We start from the raw sequence: 23,326 nt of genomic DNA, 5'->3' as shown, positions 1-23,326 counted from the left end.
GAAGAAAGGTGGGATGCCTACTGGGCATCCCCAAGCTTAGAAGCTTGAGACTTCTTGAAAAATTAACTTTGGATGCCTTGGGAATCCACAAGGTCGAGCTCTTATGTCTCCTTAATTCCTCTCATATCACGGTTTCCCTAAATCTTAAAAACTTCATCCACACAAAACTCAACAAGAACTCGTGAGATAAGTTAGTATAAATCAATGCAAAACATTATCATTCTCTATTGTAACAAATCACTAAAATTAATGTTAAGCATTGCATACTAAATGCCTCTACATATTTAATACTCCTATCCTCAAATAGAATCATTAAACAAGCAAACATATGCAAACAATGAAAACATAACAACAATTTGTCTAAACAGGACAATTTGTAAAGGATGAAGAAAGATTCATACTTCTTTAACACCAAAAATTCTGAACAATTACCACACTGTAGAAATTTTGTTATAGCTTACTGTGTAAAAATCCAAGATTTTATCATGTTCTGAATTTTCTGAAGAATTCATACAATAATAGAAAACTTTATGTTTTGAAACAACAACTCATATACTTGCAAACTGAGCATGGTAAAGGCTATAGTTGATACTTTTATTGAAATAAATGATGCAAAACATTATTCTAAAATAATATCAAGCAAATCCTAAAAAAAATAAAATGATGCTCCAAGCAAAACACGTATCATGTGACGAATAAAAATTTAGCTCCAAGTGAGGTTACCAATAGTTTTAAAGACGAAAGAGGGGATGCCTTCCGGGGCATCCCCAAGCTTGGACACTTGGTTATTCCTTGAATATTACCTTGGGGTGCCTTGGGCATCCCCAAGCTTAGTTTCTTACCACTCCTTATTCTCCTCTTATTGATATCTCACCCAAAACTTGAAAACTTCAATCACACAAAACTTAACGAAACTTCATGAGATAGGTTAGTATTGTAAAGAGCAAATCATTCACTTTGGTATTGTCAAGACAAGTTTCATAATTTTTCTCACACAATTCATACTATACCCTATCATTTATACAATTTATATTAACCAATATAAGTCATGGAAACTATAAAACAAGCAAACTATGCATCGAAAATAGAATCTGTCAAAAACAGAACAATTTGTAATGATCTGAACAAAGACCATACTTCTGTAACTCCAAAAAAATCTGAAAAACTAGGAAAATGTAGGAAATTAGTGTATCAATCATGTGTAAAAAATAAGAATTTTATCACATCCCAGTTAATTATGGTAATTCCAGAACTGGGCGCAAAAGTTTCTGTTTTTGCACAGAATCAAGTCAAGTATCATCCACACTATCCCAAAGGCTTTACTTGGCACTTTATTGAAACAAAAGCCATAAAACATGATTACTACAGTAGCTTAATCATGTTATCACACAAAAATAGTAGGTATAAGTATTAGGTTGTCTCCCAATAAGCACTTTTCTTTAATGTCTTTTTAGCTAGGCGTGAAGATTTCAATGATGCTCACATAAGAATAGTAATTGAAACATGCAAGAGAGCATCACAAATCACATGACAAGCACATTCTAAGCCTAACACACTTCATATGGATGGGTATTTTGTGAGCAAACAACTTATGGGGGCAAGAATCAACTAGCATAGGAAGGCAAAACAATCATAACTTCAAAAATTTAAACACATAGAGAGGAAACTTGATATTATTGAGATATGTAGAAGCATATGTTCCTCTCACATAGTAATTTTCAGTATCATCATGAGTGAATTCAATAGTATAGCTATCACATAGAGCATTCCTTTCATGATCCACAAGCATAGAATTTTCATTACTCTCCACATAAGCAAATTTATTCTCATTCGTAATAGTGGGAGTATCATATGAAACTCGAATATTATAAATTGTTTCCACATTAAAAGAGTAATGTTTAGCAGAAGGATATTCATAATTATGACAATCATTATCACTACTTTCTATAACATAAGTATCATCACAATAATGTTCTCATCATAATCGATTGAAACCTCTTCCAAGATAGTGGAATCATTACTAAATAAAGTCACGACCTCTCCAAATCCACTTTTATCATTATAATAAGATTTAACACCCTCCAAAATAGTGGGATAATAATTATCTAAAGTTGACACTCTCCCAAACCCACTTTCGTCTTTGTAATCATAATAAATATTATCATCAATACCTGGGGCACCAAAAAGATCATTTTCATCAAACATAGCATCCCCAAACTTATGGCTTTGCATATCATTAGCATCATGGATATTCATAGAAATCATACTAACAACATTGCAATCATGCTTATCATTCAAATATTTTATGCCAAACATTTTATCGAATTCTTCTTCTATTATTATGGCACAATTTTCCGATCCATCATTTTCAAGGAAGACATTATAAAGACGAAGAATTTGAGGCAACCTCATTTCCATTTTTTGTAGTTTTATTTTATAAACCAAACTAGTGATAAAACAAGAAACTAAAAGATTCAATTGCAAGATCTAAATATATACCTTCAAGCACTCACCTCCTTGGCAACGACGCCAAAAAAGAGCTTGATGTCTACTACACAACTTTTATTCTTGTAAACGTTGTTGGACCTCCAAGTGCAGAGTTTTGTAGGACAACAACAAATTTCCCACAAGTGGATGACCTAAGGTTTATTAATCCATGGGAGGTGTAGGCTAAAGACGGTCTCTCTCAAACAATCTTGCCATCAAATACAAGAAATCTCTTGTGTCCCCAACACATCCAATACAGTGGTAAATTGTATAGGTGCACTAGTTCGGTGAAGAGATGGTGATATGTAGTATGCATAGTAGATATAGGTTTTTGTAATCTGAAAATATAAAAACATCAAGGTAGCAAGTGATAAAACAGAGCACAAACGGTATTGCAATGCTTGAAAACAAGGCCTAGGGTTCATACTTTCACTACCGCAATCTCTCAACAGTGCTAACGTAATCGAATCATATAACAATCCCTCAACATGCGACAAAGAATCACTCCAAAGTTCTTATTTAGCGGAGAACATAAGATGAAATTGTTGTAGGATATGAAACCACCTCAAAGTTATATTTTCCGATCAATCTATTGAGCCATCCTATAAGTGTCACAAACATCCCTAGAGTTCGTACTAAAATAACACCGTATGATACGCATCAACCAACTCTAATGTCACCTAGATACTCCAATGTCACCACAAGTATCCGTGAGTTGATTATTCGATATGCATCAAACAATCTTAGATTCATAATATTCAATCCAACACAAAGAATTTCAAAGAGTGCCCCAAGTTTTCTACCGAAGAAAGAAGGACGAGAACGTGTATCAACCCCTATGCATAGATTACCCCAATGTCACGATAATCCGCAAGTTGAATACCAAAACATATATCAAGTGACTCAATAGAACACCCCATTGTCACCACGGGTATCCACATGCAAGACATACATTAAGTGTTCTCAAATCCAAAAAGTATTCAATCCGATAATAGTGAAACCTCAAAGATAAAAACTCAATTCATCACAACAAGATAGAGAGGGAGAAACGCCATATGATCCGACTATGTTAACAAAGCTCGCGGTACATCAAGATCATGCCAAATCAAGAAAACGAGAGAGAGAGATCAAATACATAGCTACTGGTACATACACTCAATCCCGAAGGTGAACTACCCCCTCCTCGTCATGGTGACCACCAGGATGATGAAGATGGCCTCCAATGATGATTCCCCCCTCTGGCAGGGTGCCGGAATAGGGCTACAAATGAGATCACTACGGTACAGAGGCTTGCGGCGGCGGAGCGGAAGTTCTAGGTTTCTTTCTAGGGTTTTTGGTATTTATAGGATTTTTTAGCATTGGTTTCACGTCAAGGGGCCCACGAGGGAGCAACATGCTCAGTAGGCGCGCCCTGGGGGGAAGGGGTGCCCCCAGGCTTGTCGCTTCCTCGTGAAGCTTCTGGTCCTTCCTCGAAGCTTCATGGGTCTCTTTTGGTCCACAAAAAATCACTGTAAATTTTTAGCCCGTTCCGAGAACTTTTATTTCTGCACAAAAAACAATACCAGGTAGTTCTGCTGAAAACAATGCCAGTCCGGGTTAGTTCCATTCAAATCATACCAAAAGCATATAAAATTGTTGTAAACATGGCATGAATACTTCATAAATTATAGATACATTGGAGATGTATCAGGCCCGCACGAGGAGGTGGTGGCGGCGTGCGGCTGGAGGGCATAGAAAACGAGGGAGGAGGCTTAGGGTTCCATTTTTGGAAGGAAGGTGCAACTTAAATAGGCAGGGGTCTAGGGGTGGGGGATTAGGGGTTTTCGCAGCCCTCTGATCGTGATATGATGGCTTTGGTTGGAGGGGTAGGCTAGGTGGGCTGGTTGTGGCTGAATAGGGTGTGTGGGTTGAGAAGAGAGGGAAGAGAAGAGAGGCCGGACAACAGGTTTATTCCAAAAACATTCGACAATTTGACCGGCTATAGTGCCACTATAGTTTAATAGTTGGGGTATCAAAAGACCTCCGAATGCGACAAAATTTGGTAGGCGGTCTACCTACAATATAACAAGACCGTACACCAACTTTCAACCCATGCCGAGAACATTTTATACCCATTTAGGCAATAATATTTTAACGATGTCGCGGACGCATGAAAGTGTGGTTGATCTCGAAATGGTTAATGATGACAACAGAGAGAAGCGACAACTATGAACAGATGCAAGTTTTAAAAAATGACAGCAATGGAGTACTAATGCAATGAAAATGATGCGATGATGAATGCAACAAACAAATAATTAACACAACGATAACGAAAACATAGAAGGCATAAACGTCGGTCTCGGGTTGTTACATATATCCTATAGCTTCCGATCATGATTACAAAAAATTAAAAAGAATTAGTCTGAACAAAGGGAGCTGACCAAGCATAACAAACTCATGAAAAGTTGAAAATCCTCGGCTATTCTCATCTGCGGAAATGCTTTGGATCAGCAAAGAATCACGACATTGCTCCAGTGCAACACTGCTGAATTCGCATGCAGGCATTGGGACTGCAACTTGCAATTAGGCAGCTTACTAGAGCCAAATGGCAGCCGCTGCTGGACTAGACAAAGAAATTCGTTCCAGGCTAGCAGAGGGGTCTATTCCAGAGGCCTGGTCGTTTAGTCTTTTTTTTGCAAGTAGGCCGGGTCATTCAGTCCTAGTCAAGTCTGTCATTGTAGCTAAACCAATCCACCACTTCATGGTCATGGATGCATCAATTTGGGTTTTGAATAGTTGGAGCGATGGATGAGATCTTTTTTTGGGCAGGCAAGGAGAACGCTAATGGAGGTTAATGCCTCATCACATGGAATAGCGTTTGTAGACCCACATGCTTTGGAGGTCTTGAGGTGAAGAAATTGTAACTACAGGCTCTACCGCCGCGAGTGAGATGGGAGTGGCTCTGCAGAACTGACCCAACAAGGCCATGGCAAGAACCCAATACTAAAGATAAGGATGCGAGGCAAGTGTTTGATAGTCTGGTCAGTATGTTAGTTGGTGACGAAACCAATGTATGTTTTGGAGAGACATATGGATTCATGGGTTCGCAAGTGCTGACATAGCTTCGATGATCTTGAGCTGTGTGGACACACACATAAGAAACAGGCACACAACCAGCCAAGCATTGGAAAGCAACATATGGACCCAGGATATCGTGGGCGACCCATCCTTCATGACACATCTGTGACTAATGCAGCTAAACCATGCCATACACACAGTTCACAGGGATCCGATGACCACTGATGTATTCTCCTGGCTGTGTGACACTTCTGGCATTTACATTGCTGGATCTACATACCAAAGTTTATGCGTGGGATTGATGATATCAGCCTTTGCCACGTGCATTTGGAGAAGCTGGGTGCCACTTAAGTGCAAAAGAATTGCATGGCTAGCTGCTCAACATCATTTGTGGACTTCTGATCGGCGATCTAGACATGGATTTCAAGATCATCCCTACTCTTGTTGCACATGCTTACAAGATGAGGATAATGATGACCATATCATTGTGCAATGTGTTTATGCCGGGACGCCCTACACCTGGATGTACAGTGTCCGAATCAGCATGAGAACCTTCTTGGCTGGTGGCTGCAAGCTAGGCGAAGCTTTAACAAAGCAGACAAGCGAGGCTTCAACACTCTCACCATTGCAGTTGCTTGGGCCTCATGGAAACAACGCAATGCACGAGCATTTAACAAAACAGATCAATCAAGATGAGACATGAATTAAAAGAATATTATCCTAGGAGAGTTAGCGGATTGGGAATGTGCAAGTGTTGGAGTAGGATGTTTACAATGTTTTGTGAGAGAGTAGGCATATTGTATTAGTGTTGGAGGCGTGTGCGTGACTTGTAAGGATATTCACATCTTCTATATCTTCTATAAGTCTGTTCTAAATTAACCTTAATCTTCTATAAAAATATTTTTTTGAACATCAGTACAGACACAAGCGCTCATACATACGCGCATACACTCATCTCTATGAACACACACACACACCCTACCCTACCCCTATGAGCACCTCCGAGAGACCGAGCCGACATGTCATCTTGAAATTCACAAAGTCGCCGTAGATGCCTTGTCGTCAATGGGAACGTCTCCTCCCACTGAAAGCACATCGGCGAAAATCCTGAAATAAATCCAGAAATAATGTGAGCACCAGGACTTAAACCTTGGTGGGCTGGCGATACCACAGTCCCTCTAACCATCCAACCAAAGGACCAAAGGTTGGCTAGCGTATTCAAGAAAAAAAGGAGCACTTTGTATGCACCGGCTGCAGCCGTGTTACTCATAGTTTAGCAAATACTCGTGAACCAACCTGTGGTTGGGTTGTTAGGTGGACAGTAGTATTCTCAGCCCACCAGGGTTTAAGTCCTGGTGCTAGCATTTATTTTGGATTTATTTCAGGATTTTCTTGATACGCTTCCAGTGGGAGAAGACATCTAGTCGACTACGAGGCGCCTAGGGTGCTCATAGGGGTAGGGTGTGCGTGTGTGCATTCATATGTGTGAGTATATGCACACTTATATGAGCGCTTGCGTATGTACTGTGTTCAAAAAAGTTTGGCAAATACTCATCCGTATATTAGTATAATCACTACTCCTATAGATATGCTTCATTAATCCCACCCGTAGCCAATTTACTTGCTCTCGTAAAGAAACCCCTGGCGGTTGGAACCCTAGCCGCTGCCAGGAGAGGCCATCTTTCAGCGCTGTTCTCCAGCGGCTCCCCTCCACCGGCGACCTCGGTCGTCTATGGTAGGGGGGTCGCCGGACCCACGCGCGTGAATCGTTTTTACTCCCTTATTATAGTCTAGGTTTTTAGGCTGTTCATCGTCTTGGCTTCGGCGATGACGATGATGACACTGAATAAAGATTCTTCGGATCCTTCCCTGACGAGGCCATCGGTCCTATGGTTGGGGATGGATTTGGAAACTAGCCCATTCAAGTAAGGATGGCGTGGGGGCGGCGGCATCCTCGTGGTGGACCTGTGTCCTCGGGCTCTGCCGTTGCGACGACGTTTGCTCCAGCGTTGACGCGGAGCTTGAGAGGTAGTCCAGGAGTGGATGCAGATTGTAGTCGGCATCGACGACATCTGGAAGACGGAACGTGTGCTCGGTTCGTGGTTCGTGGATGGCGGGTATGGTTTTCTCCTTCGGCGTCTTAGTCGTGGTAGGGTGCCAGATCTAGAGTTCGATGGCGTGTCCGGGGTGTTGCCCCAGTCTGATTCGTTCAACGACAATGACTTCACTTTTGGTGAGTCACCTTGGAGGTCCGCAAAGCTGCATATCAGCGATGGAACTGCGTCGAGCTCCGATGAGGAGGTGATCCGTTATTCTTTTCTTCGGTGACTGTTGTGGTGGTGTCGGAGGCAGATGACGGGCGTTGGTGTCAAGCTTAAAAATATTCTGCTATCTTTTTAGTTTTGTCATGTCGACCATATGTGACTTGTATTTTATTCTTTATGATACAAATGGGACACGTATTACCATGAAAAAGAAATCCCACCCGTAGCCGCCGCTGCTCAGCACACATCAATCGACACCACTTTCGTTAAAGAGAGAATTTCTTATTTGGCCCTTTCTTAAAATTTGCTTCTCTTTTTGGCCTTAAAAATATTTTTTTCCTTTTTTGACACACAAATTTTATTTTGTTTCCTGTATGACACTTCCATTAATTTTGGCACATAACAGTGTTAAGTATAACATAAAAAGATCATTCTACCCCTGATATATTATGTAATCAAAATTATTTACAAGTCAAAAGCAGCCGTGATGTGATATGTTTTGTCTTTTGACTACATGATTAATGAGACCAAATCTACTACTCCACGTATTTCAGTACCACGTAACAGATTTGAGCTCACCAGATTCCTGCCACACAAAAAAAGGATTTGAGGCCATGGGTGTTGCAGGTCCGACGTCCGTGCATCCATGGGTGCTGCAGGTCCGACGTCCGTGCGTCCATGGGCCTATCCAGCTTTGTTTTTTGGATTATAGGCCCATGTAGCTGTACGTGCAAGGCGCACACACATGCAGTTGTGCATGCATTTTCTAAAAAAAAGCAGTTGTACGTGTAAGGTTGTATGCTCTCATCCTCACGCTGCCGTCGCTATTTGCCTCGTATGGACGTACCGCTACCGCCTTACGTTTAGCGCTCGGGTGGGCTCAGCAGAGAATGTGTGATGGTTTTTTTTTTTTTTGCCAGTGAGCTAAAGCAGGGGTAAAAGCGACCTTTCATGTTGCACTTCACGATGTTAGTCGCCAAAACTCACAGAAGTGTCATGAAGGGAACAAAATAAATTTTGTGTGTTAAAAAGGAAGAAAATATTTTTCAGGGCCAAAAAAGAAACCAAATTTAAGAAAGGACCAAATAAAGGAATGAAGAAGAATGCATCCCCTGGACCAGATGGGCTGAATGTAGCCTTCTACCTCTCAGTGTGGAAGTGGATAGGAGAAGACATAACCAAATTAGTTCAAGATTTCTACGCAAGGGGTAAGCTTCATCCTCAGCTTAATAAAACCTGTATCACTTTAATTCCAAAGAAAGAAAATGCTAAAATTCCTCAAGATTTCAGGCCCATTAGTCTTTGTAATGTAGTTTATAAAATTATCACCAAAACTTTGGCCAATAGACTCAAAGATCTTCTACCTGATTATATCCATGAGTCTCAGCAAGCTTTCATACAAGGCAGGAGGGTTACTAATAATATTGTTATTGCTCAAGAAATCACTCACTCCTTTCTGCTTAAATCCTGGAAGCACAAAGCCTTTATGCTTAAAATAGATTTGGCCAAAGCTTTTGACAGAATTGAATGGTGCTTTATCAAAAGGGCGTTGTTCCAAAAAGGGCTGCATTGTCATTTCATAGATTTAATCATGGAATGTATCTCCTCTGCCACCTTTTCTGTTAACATTAATGGGCAACCGTTTGGCAGTTTTAAGGGATCCCGAGGCATTCGACAAGGCTGTCCCCTGTCACCGTATCTTTTTATTCTTGCAGTCAATGAATTGTCGCTTTCAATGCATGAGGCTTTAAATGCCAATCATTTCAGCAATATCCAATTAGGCCCAGGTTGCCCCCCTATTCACTCTCTCATGTTTGCGGACGACCTGATTGTCTGTGGCAGAGCAGATAATAATGATGCCAATACGATTGCTTTTATTATTAATTAGTTTTGTGCTGTTTCTGGTCAAACTCCTAATTGGAATAAATCTGCCATACTTTTTAGTAAAAATACTGATGATAATTTGAGGAACCAAATTAAGAATATCTTTCCTGCTCCTAATATGGATTGTAATACTACTCATCTTGGCCATCCTCTTATTTTACCTGGTAAAAATAGACCTGCAGCTTATAATTTTATTATTGATAAGTTTAGAGCTAAACTTAATTGCTATAAGGCTAACAGGTTGTCTCATGCAGGAAGACTCACTCTTATTAAATCTGTTTTTACTTCCCTTCCTGTGTATTACATGTCTAATATCCTTTTAAGTAAATCCACCATTAATAAACTCACTTCCATAAATAGAAAGTTCTGGTGGACAGGTATTGATAAGGATAATGCTTCCAAACCTATCTGCTTTAGGGCTTGGGATGATATTTGCAAACCTATGCATCAAGGTGGTCTAGGCATTAGAGATCTTTATATGATGAATAAGTCTATGGTTGCTATGATGGCTTGGAGAGTTATTAAGAGTCCTAATTCTCTTGTTACGAAAGTTCTCAAAGCCAAATATTTTCATAACTCTTCTATTTGGAAAGTGAATGGCAATGTTCCTAAATCTGCTTTCTGGTCCTCTATTCTCAAAGTTCTTCCTTTCATTAGCAAGGCTAGTCATACTCAAATTGCTAATGGTAATACTTGTATTTGGACTAGTCCTTGGTGCAATGATTGGAACAATATTTATGATCACCTTAAACCTAATCTAGGTATCCCTTGTCCTAAAGTTGTTAGTGATCTTTGGAAACCAAATTATAAGAGTTGGGATGAGGATAAAATTAATATCTTTTTCGATGATAATTTCAAGAGAAATATTTTACAAACTCCTATCATTAATGCTAATATGGACGATACTTTATGTTGGATTCATACCCCTAATGCGGAGTGTACCACTAAAAGTGCTTATAAAGCTTTGATGCAGGAGGCCCAACCCAGGTTACAATCTCAAAGTCACCCTATTTCAGATTCTGAAATTTCTATTCTCAATCAGGTTTGGAAAAGCAAAAACCTGGCTCCAAGAGTCAAAACCTTTGCATGGAGAATTCTAAGAAGAGCTTTAGCTTCAGGGCTTAGGGGATCCAGGTATTCTACTCACATTAAAAAGGAATGTTGCAGGTGCGGCGAGACGGAGACAGACTTGCATCTTTTCTTTACTTGCAATTTCACTAGAGCTATTTGGTTCCTATTTGGTCTTAAGTCCGATGAGTTCAATCATAACTTATATCCTTCTGATGCGAGTCAAAGGATTTTATCTTCTCATCATGCTGACTTAGATCTGGATACCAGTTTCACGTTGCTTTGGAATATTTGAAAAGCGAGGAATGATCTTTTTTTTAATAAGAAAAAATGGAGTATTATGCAGGTTATATATGCTACAAACGCTATGCTAAATGCGGAGCTAATGGAGGAGAAGGCGGCGGCTCACATCAACCCTGCAAACAATAATATTTCTCCTTTTCACGTTCAAAATATACAGTTCCAAAATGCAGGTCTTTTGGCGTACAGTGATGCTGCGTACAATTCGGAAATTGCAAAAAAAGAAGCTGGTCTTGGAGTTTTTCTTAGAAATGTTAGTAACAACCATACTGTATTTGTTCAAGCTGCCGCAAAAAATGTTTGCTCTGTTTTGCAGGCTGAAGCTATTGGATTATCACTGTCGGCTGAGGTGGTTAAAGCTCTAGGATGGAATACTGCTATTTTCTTATCTGATTGCAGGAATCTTGTCCAGGTGGCTAAAGCAAAAAACCTTTTAGAGAGTCCACGAGATTGGAGGATATGACCTATGCTTGCTGAATTTCTTAATCACACTTCTTTTCTTTCATCATGTGAAGTCAGGTCTATACCTAGGAATGGGAATGTCATTGCTCATTTCCTAGCTAAGAAAGCTTTTATGCAAAGAGCTGTCTCTAGTTCTTCAATCTTATGCAGCAAATCTGGATGTAAAGCTCAACAAGCTTTAACTCTATCTCCTTTCCTTTTGAAAAGTTGATCTCTGTACACTGTTTGGGTTGCAAATAAATAAAATCAAGGGCACTCTTTGAGGGCCAAAAAAAAAAGAACATCCGCGATCACATCGCCAAACTGAAATAACCAAGAGAGGAAATATTTTCGAAACCCAAACCCTAGGTGCTCGTGGGGAGCGCCATGAAGATCCCGTTTGTGACCAAGTGGTCGCACCGATCCAGCGAGCCCGCGGGGCCGTCGAATTCGGCTGCAGCGCAGCAGCAGCAGCAGCAGCAGGCGCCGTCGTCTCCATCGGCGCCGTCTCCTCCTCCTCCCGTGGCGTCGACAGAGGCGGCAGGGGATGAGTTCATTCTGCAGGAGGAAGAGTACCAGATGCAACTGGCGTTGGCGCTATCAGCGTCGGCGTCGGGCGCCGAGGGCGCTGGGGATCCCGACGGGGAGCAGATCAGAAAGGCGAAGCTGATGAGCCTCGGGAAGGGCCACCCGGTCACCAACAGCGATCGTGGCGGGGGAGACACCCCGGAGTCGCTCTCCCGCCGTTACAGGGCGAGTATCCAAATCCTGTTAATTCCTTCAGTAGAGTTGCTGGTGACTACAATCATTTTTGTATTAGAATATATTATCTCCTGGAGGCATTAACACCAAACAAGGCCAATTTATCCCTTTCTAGGGAACCAAGGCTTAACAGTATGTGAGATAAGCATTTAGAAGGTAGGGTTCAGCTAATTGGAGATCTTATTGCAGTTGTAACACTTCCATCGGTAAATTCCATCATGTCAAGCAGAAAATTGAAAATTGAGTAAATATGAATTCTGCTTTGAAAAATGAACATAGAAATAAAGGTTGCAGCATTGCTTGGTTGACCACACACATTCATTTGAGCAGACACTTGTAGTTGCACGATGATTACATGAATGAACGTATGTGGAGAGACAAACACAACATGCTCACAGTGACATAAACATGCACATGAGACAAAACAGCAGGCACGACAATGTGTCCATGCTTCCTTGAGAAAATTGCTTGTGTTGTTTTGTGTCCTTCAACCACGCAATGTTTATGTGTTGAACTCTCTCCCTTGCCATGCTTTTGACTTATAAACTGGACCTGGACTCATTTGTTACTGAACTTTTAGAAAATCCTTTGGTCTTCATTCGTGTTCTATCATCCATTTTGAGCATAATATGCCAAAGTGATATTATCATATAGAAATGGCTCACCTTGTCGGGGAAGTTTTGCAAACCACTAGGCAATATTTTGTGCTATCTTACAGGCAGGATCTTCATTGCCAACTACCTGTTCATAGTTACAGGACACTTGATGAGCGGGTGTTGTTCACCTCTGATTTCTGTATATTTTGGTGCTAGCTTTGTTGATCTGTCCATTCTAACTATAATTTCTATTTTGTTTAGGACTATAACTTTCTTGATTACAATGAGAAAGTAATTGATGGATTCTACGACGTATTTGGCCTCTCTGCGGGATCATCTGGGCAGGGCAAAATACCTTCACTGGCAGAGCTTCAGATGAGCATTGGGGATCTTGGCTATGAAGTAATTGTGGTTGACTATAAATTTGATAATGCTCTGCAGGAGATGAAGGAAGTAGCAGAATGCTGCCTGTTGGGCTGTCCTGACATTACAGTATTGGTGCGACGAATAGCTGAAGTTGTTGCAGATCACATGGGTGGTCCAGTGATCGATGCAAATGAAATGATCACTAGGTGGTTGAGCAAAAGCATTGAGCAGAGGACATCACACCAGACAAGCCTTCTGCATATTGGCAGTATAGAGATAGGCTTGTCTCGCCATCGTGCCTTACTTTTCAAGGTCATCTCTCTCTCTCTCTCTCTCTCTCTGAGTGAAAATGTTCCTTCTCCCAAAGTTACGGAAGACGTGTGGAGTGGCCATGACCAATTCTTCACTTGCTTCCTGGCTACTAACAGATGAGAATTTAACAAAAATGCTTATGTTTTATCTTTTATGTAATAAACAAATTAAACCAGAAATTTAGCACTGTGTTTATATCCATAAGCAATTTAGTAAGGATATTGGTCATTATGCTGCAAATTGTCGTATCTATGAACAGTTTATTTCCGCCACCTTCTGTGATGTTATTCCTTTGAGGCATCTTATGGATTAGACTGTGTTACTGTCCCATGAATGATTACAGTGTCTACCTTTATTTAGAGTGAAGTGCACCATAGGCACCTAAACTTGCAAGAGTATCACTTGGATCTTGAAAATTTACATACATTTATGTCCCTAAACAAGTGGTCACAAAGGTCCTACTCCTATTTGCTTGGATGGAGATAAGATTCTTAAGCTTCATGCACTAGCCAACGCAACCAAAAGTCTGACTAATGGAAAGGGCTAGGCAATCCACATATACACTTCAACAAAGATAATGCCTGGGCTTAATCTTTTTTGGTATTACTTAGCAAGCATATGCTGATATTTTAGCTTCGTCAGTTTGCCATTGCCATGCCATAAGTTATGACACACTTACAGTTTTAGGGATCTAGATATGCAACCTGCAACGAATGGTGCATTTTATCTTTTATTTTCTTTGGTAAATAAGTTTGGAACCATATTGTTGGTTTTAAGCAGAATTATGAAGTGACTTTGTTCACTTAGATTTTTGTAAATGATTTGAACATTAGATAACCAAACCTGGTGAAGTAATGTAGGAATTTGTTTGCATATGTGTGAACTCTCTTCCACATGGCTTGACAACTAGCGCATGATCATGGAGCATATTTGCTCATGTCTTACATTTATGTGTTATTGCAGATTCTTGCTGATATTGTTGGTATCCCTTGTAAGCTGGTTAAAGGGAGTCATTACACTGGTGTTGAAGATGACGCTATTAACATAATAAAGATGGATGACAAAAGGTATTTACATATTTAATCATCAATTATTAGCAGTTTTATCATTTGTGCCACCAGTTGTGTGCCACTACTCAGTTTTGCCACTAGAAGTTTCAGCTGCTAAAAAATGATCATTCTGTTAGATGCGTGCCAACAAATGCCATCCTGAACTGTTACAGTCCGGCCCAAGGCTGTTGACCATGAAAATTGGCGAAAACTACTTGCCAGCCGCGCCGTCTCTCTATCTTACTATGTCGTGTGGGTCCTACTATCAGCCAACAGACAAAGAAATTAGTTGGAAAGTAATAGAAGAAAAAAATAGACGACGCATGTCGAACCTAAGAGACCTCAGGTGTGCCTCATACAGAGGAACAAACCACTCAAACTGAAGCCAAGTTTTGTTTAGTCTAGGTAAGGCAATTTCAGGTGACAATAATCATGCTATGCATGAGAATAGGCATCGGAACTCACTACAACATTGTAGGGAGAAAGCATAGGATGTGTTGAAATGTTCGAGGTTTTGCTTGCCTGTTGAACAAGTAGCCTGGTACATGGTCAGTCCTTGCTCGTAGCTCACGTCATCTTCGGATCCTATTCGAGAAAAATCATAAACACTGAATCAATGTTTTTGGCTACTCATTTGCTTTAGAAGCGGTGTTTTTTTGGTTACCCTAGCCACATATGCGGTGGTTCTGAGCAATTTACTCTTGTGGTTTGAAGCTCGGGGTCGATTGTACTTGTTTTTCCCGAAAAAGAGGATAAACTCCGGCCTCTGCATCAGAATGATGCATGCAGCTATATATTGTTAACAGTGCAAAATCCAGCGGCCGAACACCATCGACCCGGAAATAAAGCGGAAAACAAACCCTGAGGCCGTATACCTTGCGACAGTAACTCCCCCAGATAGCCACTAACCCTATGATACAAGACACAACATAAACGAAAAATACACAACTGCTAGGCTACGCCTTCAAGAAGGAATCGCCGCACGTGCGCCAATGATGGTTGAGTCCACCACAAGGTTGAACTCCGGATTCTCATCCCCAAAGCCAAGCTTCAATCCACCACCTTCAGCAAGGACACGACACATGAGCGCGACGACATAGCCCGATTAGAGATCTTGTGTTAACACCGGAGTGCATAAACTCGTCGTTGAAGTTGTTTGTACCATCCGTCCATATCCGTCTACCGACGCCTCGATAGCGGATACCTTCAGAGGAGACAACGGAAGACAAAGACGTCCCATACCGCCCGCCTCCTGCTATTGTCGCACCACCTTCGATCCAACAACAATTGGCTAAACATGACACCTCCGCCAAAGCCATCGTGCATCACCTGCCGGAAGCAGGCATGGCTTGACGTCTTCGTATAAGATGTCGTGCGTAGCATCCGCCGGTAGCACATCCACCGGTGGCTTCACCTGCCGACGACAGGCATCGCCCGACAACTCCGAAAGAGGCACATGTGTCATCTACCGAGCCGCATCGAACCCGATCTATTGATGGAAGGGACGTCGAATACCGCCACCAGCCTCAGAAGGCCGTTACTACCTCGAGATCCTGTCTCTGAGTCGCCCACACGACCCCGGAGTCCGCCGCCGTTGATGAAGAGGGGCCGCCACCCCGATTCCGGGCACTACATGGAGCACCCACCGTCGCGCCAGCCGTGTCGTCACCCATACAATGACAACCGCTGTCGCGATCCCGCATCAAGCGCCGTCGATGCCGGAGGAAGCTCCGGCCGCCACACGGGTCCTGCGACGAGCCCGGACTCGGGATCCCAAGATCCGCCACAAGGACCCACCACCTGGCTATCATCCTCGATAGAGGGGACGCCGCCACCACCATGGCCGGATCCGGGCCAGCCGTCGCCGTTGCCACGCCAAGACCGGATCCGGGCTGGACGCCGCCAGCCCCACCTCCATCCTCTAGCCACGCCAAGCGGAACGCCACGCCATGCCCAGCCGATCTCCACCCGCCCCGCTAAACGCCGCCGCCGGGAGCCGCCGTGCCGCCGTGCCTTGGATCAACATGACACCATCGTCGAAGCCGTTGTTCCGCGCCGCGTGACATCGAGCGAGGAGAAGGGAAATCCCCGCCGCCGCCTACGCCGACCAGATCGGCGGCGCGCACCGGCGGCGGCGAGGGAGGGAGCTGGAGGAGGACTAGCCCCGGCGGCGGCTAGGGTTCGCCCCCTCGGTCGCTCGCGGGAGCGACTCAAGGCGGTACGCGAGGGGCTTGAGGGGGTACTTGTGGAGGTCCAGGTCTTCGAGTGAGGCAACGACGATGGCAGGGTTTCAGATCTGGGAAGAATGTGGTGATCCAACGATGTGATTGGTGAAGCGGGCAGTGGCAGTCGGGCCCATGTCGTACGTCGTGGCAGCGGAGGTGTTGCTCGCCGGAAGAGGGCGGCAGGGGCGCGAAACTACTGTTGCAGACGAAGGTGAAGGGGGGGTCTGGCTTGTCGAGTTGTGGAGGTGGTGGTGCATGGGGCAGTGGGAGATGACGAGGCTCAATCAAGGAGGGCCGGTGCTGCTCGAGGTGGAGGATCCATGGCCGGTGTCGGTTGGAGGACGCATAAGGAGGGTCGGCACCGGTGGCTGGACGGCCAAGCTCGGGCATGGCGCTTGGCCTGTCGAGAAAGGAGAGAGGAGCGAGGCAGGGCACGGTGGCCAGTGGCGGATGGGGAGCCGAGTGGCGGAGGCGAGCGCGGTGCAACCTGCTTGGGTAAGCAGAGAAAAACGAGAAAAGGAGCGAGAGGGAATGGAGGTGGAGGCGTCCGGGAAGTGCGGGATGGGCCGGCCTAATGTGCGTCTGTGAGCTAAACTGTGCCTAGGTGTTGGACAACTAAGAAGCGCCCAAATGGGCCGGCTGTGAACATTGACAAGAATTTTTTCCCCCATTTCTTTTCAGAAATAAATAGGATAGGACTGGAATGGTCAAGATCAGTGCCAAGTAGACACACAAGGATCAGGGGGAGAATGTTAGCAGTAATCATTGTGTTATTTTTTAATGCTCCTTCCGTACCAAAATATAAGACGGTCTTATATTTTGGTACGGAAGGAGCATTACTTAGCTAGGGAGTAGTAGTAGGTCAGCTGGAGCATCCTTAGTAAGTAGGGCAGTGTATGCATCTAGACAGCTACTACATCCATCCGGGTTTATAGAGCCCTTGAGCCACCAAACAGCGTCCGGATTTACTAGGCCGCATGTGAGTAATTCACGGGAGTTGTTAACTAAGCCTAATTAATGGACGCTCTCGTTTCTCTCTTCCAGCCAATGCATGCAGCAACCACATGAGAGAGGACTGGGCATGCATGTGGCCCTCAGACAGAAACCTGGGGGATGCAAGCGGCCGCCCCGATTTTCTAGCGATTAATGTGATGCTCTCTTTCCATGAGTGCTCCACGCTGGTTGGTTGTTGCCACGACCGATACTTTGCCTTGGTCCTGCTGCTTTGGCTCTCAGGACCTATAAACCAGGATGGAGGTAGTAGTAGTCAATTTGGCCTTTGCATGTAATAGCAGCTGCTAGAGCTGCATGGTTGGTTTAGCATTAGGAACCGGCTTCCCCATGTACTATATATAGACCTGAGCGCAGCAGTACAAGCCACAGCTTCAGAAATCAAATTATCCTGTGTTCAGCCCCAGCTCCCCAGCTCCCCTCTACTTCTATACTTCAGCCTATTTCTAACACAAAACATGTTGGGGTAGGCTAGAGGTGAAACCCATAAGATCCCGCAACCAACTCATGGCTCTGGCACATGGATAGCTAGCTTCGACGCACCCCTGTCCATAGCTAGCTCTTTGGTGATGCTCCAATCCTTCAGGTCTCTCTTAACGGACTCCTCCCATGTCAAATTCGGTCTACCCCGCCCTCTCTTGACATTCTCCGCACGCTTTAGCTGTCCGCTATGCACTGGAGCTTCTGGAGGCCTGCGCTGAATATGCCCAAACCATCTCAGACGATGTTGGACAAGCTTCTCTTCAATTGGTGCTACCCCAACTCTATCTCGTATATCATCATTCCATACTCGATCCTTCATTTCTAACACAATGCACAATATACACAAAACATAGACATTCTCATTTGTTTTGGAATATTCTGTACTTTAACTTCATATTTTTTTTCCAACATAACATCTTCCTAAATGCCTTTTCAGATGTAGTACTTAGCCGCTATTCTTTTATATTTAACTTGAGTTTTGTAGTATATATCACAGAGCCATCGAATATTCTTTAGCTACAACTTGATTTTCAACGATATGAATGATAGGAATCAAATCTACACTTCATACTTAATGCAAATGTGACTCTGAATATGGACGTTACCCTATTATAATAAGTTATATCAATATTTGCTTATTGTAACTCGCGAGGCACGTGTAACTTACTACTCCCTCCGTCTGGAAATACTTGTCATCAAAATGGATAAAAGGAGATGTATCTAGATGTATTTTAGTTCTAGATACATTCCTTTTTGTCCATTTTGATGACATGTATTTTCGGACGGAGGGAGTAGTTATTAATAGTTCATAGGACTAGATTCTGAGTGTCAAAATAACGCATGAATAACCATCCACCCCTATTGTAAACATTAAGCTTTAGTTTAATTGTCAGTTGCTTCTGCTGATTTGTTGTCTGTATTTGCAGGGAGTTTTTGGTGGATGTTATGGCTGCTCCAGGGACTCTCATTCCAGCAGATGTCTTTAATTCAAAGGGCACTCCATTCAACTTCAGTCAAACATTGGGTCAGAATCAGGTGGTGGAGTCAGCAAGTAACATCGAAGATGACCCAGTTGCATTACAGTCAGAGCATAAACGTAACCAAGGGCATATGTTTGCCAATAATAATCGGATCTCAGTCAATCTATCAAGCTATGAGAATACAATGACCGCTGGAAGTAGTGCTAGTGAACCTGGGACATTGGACCCTAGGATGCAATTAGGTAAAACATCAACTTTGCCTAGTGCTCCTTCCAAGCAGAAGAAGAATCTGCAATTGATTACAGACTCTCATGAAACTGAAGAGTCCCGAAAACTATTTGTGGAGTTAGATCCTTTCAATGCTATTGAATCTGGGAAAAGCTCATTGGCATTCAAGGGATTAAATAATAGAAACAATGAATTCCAAAGGCGTAGAGAGAATGTAGTCCCACCATCTGTAAGATCTCAACAGCCATTGGTGATGAAAAACTGGTCTGCTTGCAATGACATTTCCAACAACAAGCAATACAATGTTGCTGATGGGTCAGTTCCTCGGAGAAATGCCACTGACAATGCATCGTCATCTCAGTTGGCGTTGTCAACTGCAAAGCATTACAATTCCAATGTTAGAGAGCTAAACGATAGAGTGTATGCAGCACCTGCTCGTAATTATGACAACAAGATAGTTGGTACCTCGGCTATGGCCAAAGCATTGACTGGAGAGTGCCCTGACAGATCACAGGTGCCACCTGGTCTTTATTATGACAAGATGCTTGGTACCTCTTCTATGAATGCAGCTTCTACATCCGGAATCGGGAAAGTTGCAGAAAAGGACCCTCATAATGATCCGGGAAAAGGTCCCATCTATTCTAGATTTGATGGTGAACTTTCTAAAAATGCTCAAGGATTTACTCCCGAAAGGGATGAGCACAAGGAAAATTGTGGCAGTCATGACCACAAAATGTTACATCCTGATCCAAGAAAGTCCCCTCTTGACAGATTCATGGACAGGCCAAGGCAGAGCATAGAATGTGTTTTTCCATCCCAAGTTGGATCAAATAAGGCTGACATGGTGTTGGATGAAGTGTCTGAATGTGAAATCCTTTGGGAAGATCTTGTAATCGATGAAAGAATTGGCATAGGTACATAAATCCATTTTGACCTATCGTCTAGTTATATTTTCACTTATTGAGTTGAATGTAGGTTGCAGGGTCACTTGCCATACAAATTGACAAGGAGTTTGCACTGAGCACAAAAACATACTCTAAATTTCTTGTACTGTAAAATCATAAGCATGTATAATCCTTTTGTCTGTTGCGTGATATGAACCATTTTGTTCCTATGTTGTATCATATGGCGACTAAAGGAGCATTTCTTGCAACTTTTAGGTTCATATGGAGAAGTCTACCATGCTGATTGGAATGGAACTGTAAGTAGTTTGTCTTGTTTAACTTTATTGGAAGATACCGTTGAGCTTAGTGCTCCAAAGCTCATTTACAAGCATTATCAACTGATTACATAACTGAAAAGTAACATACAGATAACCTTTCAAAGCATGGTCTGTTCTGCTATTTCTTCTGATGGGTCTGCTTATCATGATGGTAAATTTGACGTTTTTTAATATACAGGAAGTAGCTGTAAAGAAGTTCTTGGATCAAGAGTTCTATGGTGATGCTTTAGAGGAATTTCGTTGTGAAGTAGGTGAAAGATGATGCTTTTTATAACCAATACTTTCCTGAAAATTGAACTTCTACCGTCATTTGATTTCACTTTTGTTGAAACCTTTGCTAATCCAGATATCTTTCCATTTAATAGGTGAGGATTATGCGTCGGCTCCGTCATCCAAATATTGTTCTCTTTATGGGTGCAGTAACACGGCCTCCACACTTATCTATTGTATCAGAATATCTTCCAAGGTATTGAAAGTTTGTGTTTTTACATATGAGCTAGGACATAACATGTGTAGTCATTTAGCTTGGTCAAGATAACGGGGCACCAGTTATAGTGGGTACTGATGCAACAATGCAAATACTACATGCATGTTTAAAATTTTGAATGAGAGAATGCTGAATATGATGCATGTAATGAATGAGATAACATTATGGCACCCAGCTTTACATTAATGTATGTACGTACTCTGGCCGTTGATTAAGGTTGGAGATGTTTAATGCACAGCTGATAAATTGAGAATGTTATGAGAGAAGAGTACCCTCCCATAATTTCTTTGGAACAGAGACAGAGAGGGAATACATTGTGTGCTAGTGTGTGCCTGTGTGGTGATGAATAAATAAAGGGAGAGAAGACAAATAGTTGCATGGTGTGAAAAATATCACTGTACATGCATAGTTGCACACCCGAAATGGAGTAACTACTTTACGATTTTACATCATTCCTTGGGCTATGTAAATGTACTGAAAATTTCCACAAAATAATGTTCAGTTATGCACTATGTCACTTTCATAATATGTGAAGCTTTTAATTAATGTGCATATTTAAGCAATATTTTTCATGTCGAAGTACACGGAAGGACCCTTAAGTAGTATCTCGAGCACGTAAAAATGTGTAATAAAGTAGGGGGCATTGTAGGTTTGATAGGGGCATTTTGATTTTGATTTTTTTTTGGTATTTTGGGATAGATCTTGTGAATAAGACTTGGAAGTACCAAGTATTGTGAAGCAGACAGTTTATAAGTTGAACCTATTATTACCATTCCATTCAACACTTCTGTTTTGGCCGGTGATGAATCAAACAGTTCCCATTTCAACATTGACATTCATCTAACTGTTATTTTCTTTCAGGGGAAGCTTATATAAGATCATTCATCGCCCTAATTGCCAAATCGACGAGAAGCGTAGGATTAAAATGGCCCTTGATGTGGTAATGGTGAAACTTGGATGTTATAGTTTCATGTTTATTTCCATGTGTATGTCCATATTATGATTATGCTCTCTCTGTAGGCCAGAGGCATGAATTGTCTTCATACCAGTGTACCAACAATTGTTCACCGGGATCTAAAATCACCAAACTTGCTGGTTGACGATAATTGGACTGTGAAGGTATCTACCTGCTTCAGGACCAAAGCATGAACTCTTATTCCTTTAGTTTCTAGATAGTTGTTACTGTTAGCTAACAAAGTACATCTACACAGGTCTGTGATTTCGGACTTTCACGTCTGAAGCACAGTACATTTTTGTCATCAAAATCCACTGCCGGGACTGTAAGTAATTAATAGTCATTGTGGAATGACTTCTGTATATTAGTTCTTACAGAAACTTAAATTGATCCTCTGTTAAAATTTGTCGTTTCCCCTTATACCAGCCTGAGTGGATGGCACCAGAGGTTTTGCGGAATGAGCAATCCAATGAGAAGTAAGTGATCTTTGAGGTCTTTGTCAAATACTTATATTTGCGAGCTTTTAATATTTTCACAAATTTCGTATGCATTGCTTGAGTTTAGCCTAGATAAAATCTCAGTTTGACCTAAATAAGCTTAAGGCTAAATGCTGTATGTGCTAAGTATGCCTTTGTTGGTCAACTGCTGGTCATGTTCATACCTGTGATTTGTCATGCAAGTACATTGCTATCTTTCTGAAACATGCTATTTGTAGCTCCTACGATATTCCAAATTCCACAAACTCCGCTTGTCTAAGTCTCTCTTCTCCATTCATTATAGTACAAGTTGTGATAGAGAGATGGATGGTTATTATGCACTCCCTCTGTTCCTAAATATAAGTCTTTTTAGAGATTCCAATACGGACTACATACGGAGTAAAATGAGTGTATTTTTAGGAACGGAGGGAGTAGGTAACTAGGTACTGTGGATTATGAGGTGTATTGCTAAGTTTGGTGAGGTATTTTGTGATCTAAGTTTAGTTGCATGTACCATGTAGCATTTTTAGATTTATTTACATCGCTTGTATCCTGTCATGGCGCCAGGCTGTTGTCTAGAAGCTGATAACTTGTCATGTGAGATCACCTGTTCCCCAGTTCTCTCTTCGTGGTCTAGACCGTTTGAGGGGCTCATGCTTTCGAATGATCTGAT

General features: G+C 42.2%; 1 protein-coding gene across 2 annotated transcripts in view; it reads left to right on the top strand.

Moving 5' to 3' along the window:
- The first annotated feature begins 11,801 nt into the window (after window positions 1-11,801).
- LOC119266781 (serine/threonine-protein kinase EDR1-like) overlaps window positions 11,802-23,326 on the top strand; it is a 12,699-nt gene continuing 1,174 nt past the window's right edge. The window contains exons 1-11 of one of the 2 annotated variants that reach the window (XM_037548070.1): window positions 11,802-12,254; window positions 13,121-13,537; window positions 14,501-14,604; window positions 19,232-20,427; window positions 20,674-20,714; window positions 20,914-20,982; window positions 21,101-21,201; window positions 22,084-22,162; window positions 22,243-22,341; window positions 22,434-22,502; window positions 22,604-22,653. In XM_037548070.1, coding sequence (XP_037403967.1) covers window positions 11,889-12,254; window positions 13,121-13,537; window positions 14,501-14,604; window positions 19,232-20,427; window positions 20,674-20,714; window positions 20,914-20,982; window positions 21,101-21,201; window positions 22,084-22,162; window positions 22,243-22,341; window positions 22,434-22,502; window positions 22,604-22,653 — 2,591 coding nt within the window. In that variant the 5' untranslated portion in view covers window positions 11,802-11,888. The remainder of the gene's footprint in view (window positions 12,255-13,120; window positions 13,538-14,500; window positions 14,605-19,231; window positions 20,428-20,673; window positions 20,715-20,913; window positions 20,983-21,100; window positions 21,202-22,083; window positions 22,163-22,242; window positions 22,342-22,433; window positions 22,503-22,603; window positions 22,654-23,326) is intronic. The other variant, XM_037548062.1, reaches the window with a different exon arrangement.

Source organism: Triticum dicoccoides, chromosome 1A (assembly GCF_002162155.2).
Source record: "Triticum dicoccoides isolate Atlit2015 ecotype Zavitan chromosome 1A, WEW_v2.0, whole genome shotgun sequence".
NCBI lineage: Eukaryota > Viridiplantae > Streptophyta > Magnoliopsida > Poales > Poaceae > Triticum > Triticum dicoccoides.
The sequence above is the reverse complement of the archived record's forward strand: the minus strand, read 5'-3'. Positions and strand labels throughout refer to the sequence as shown.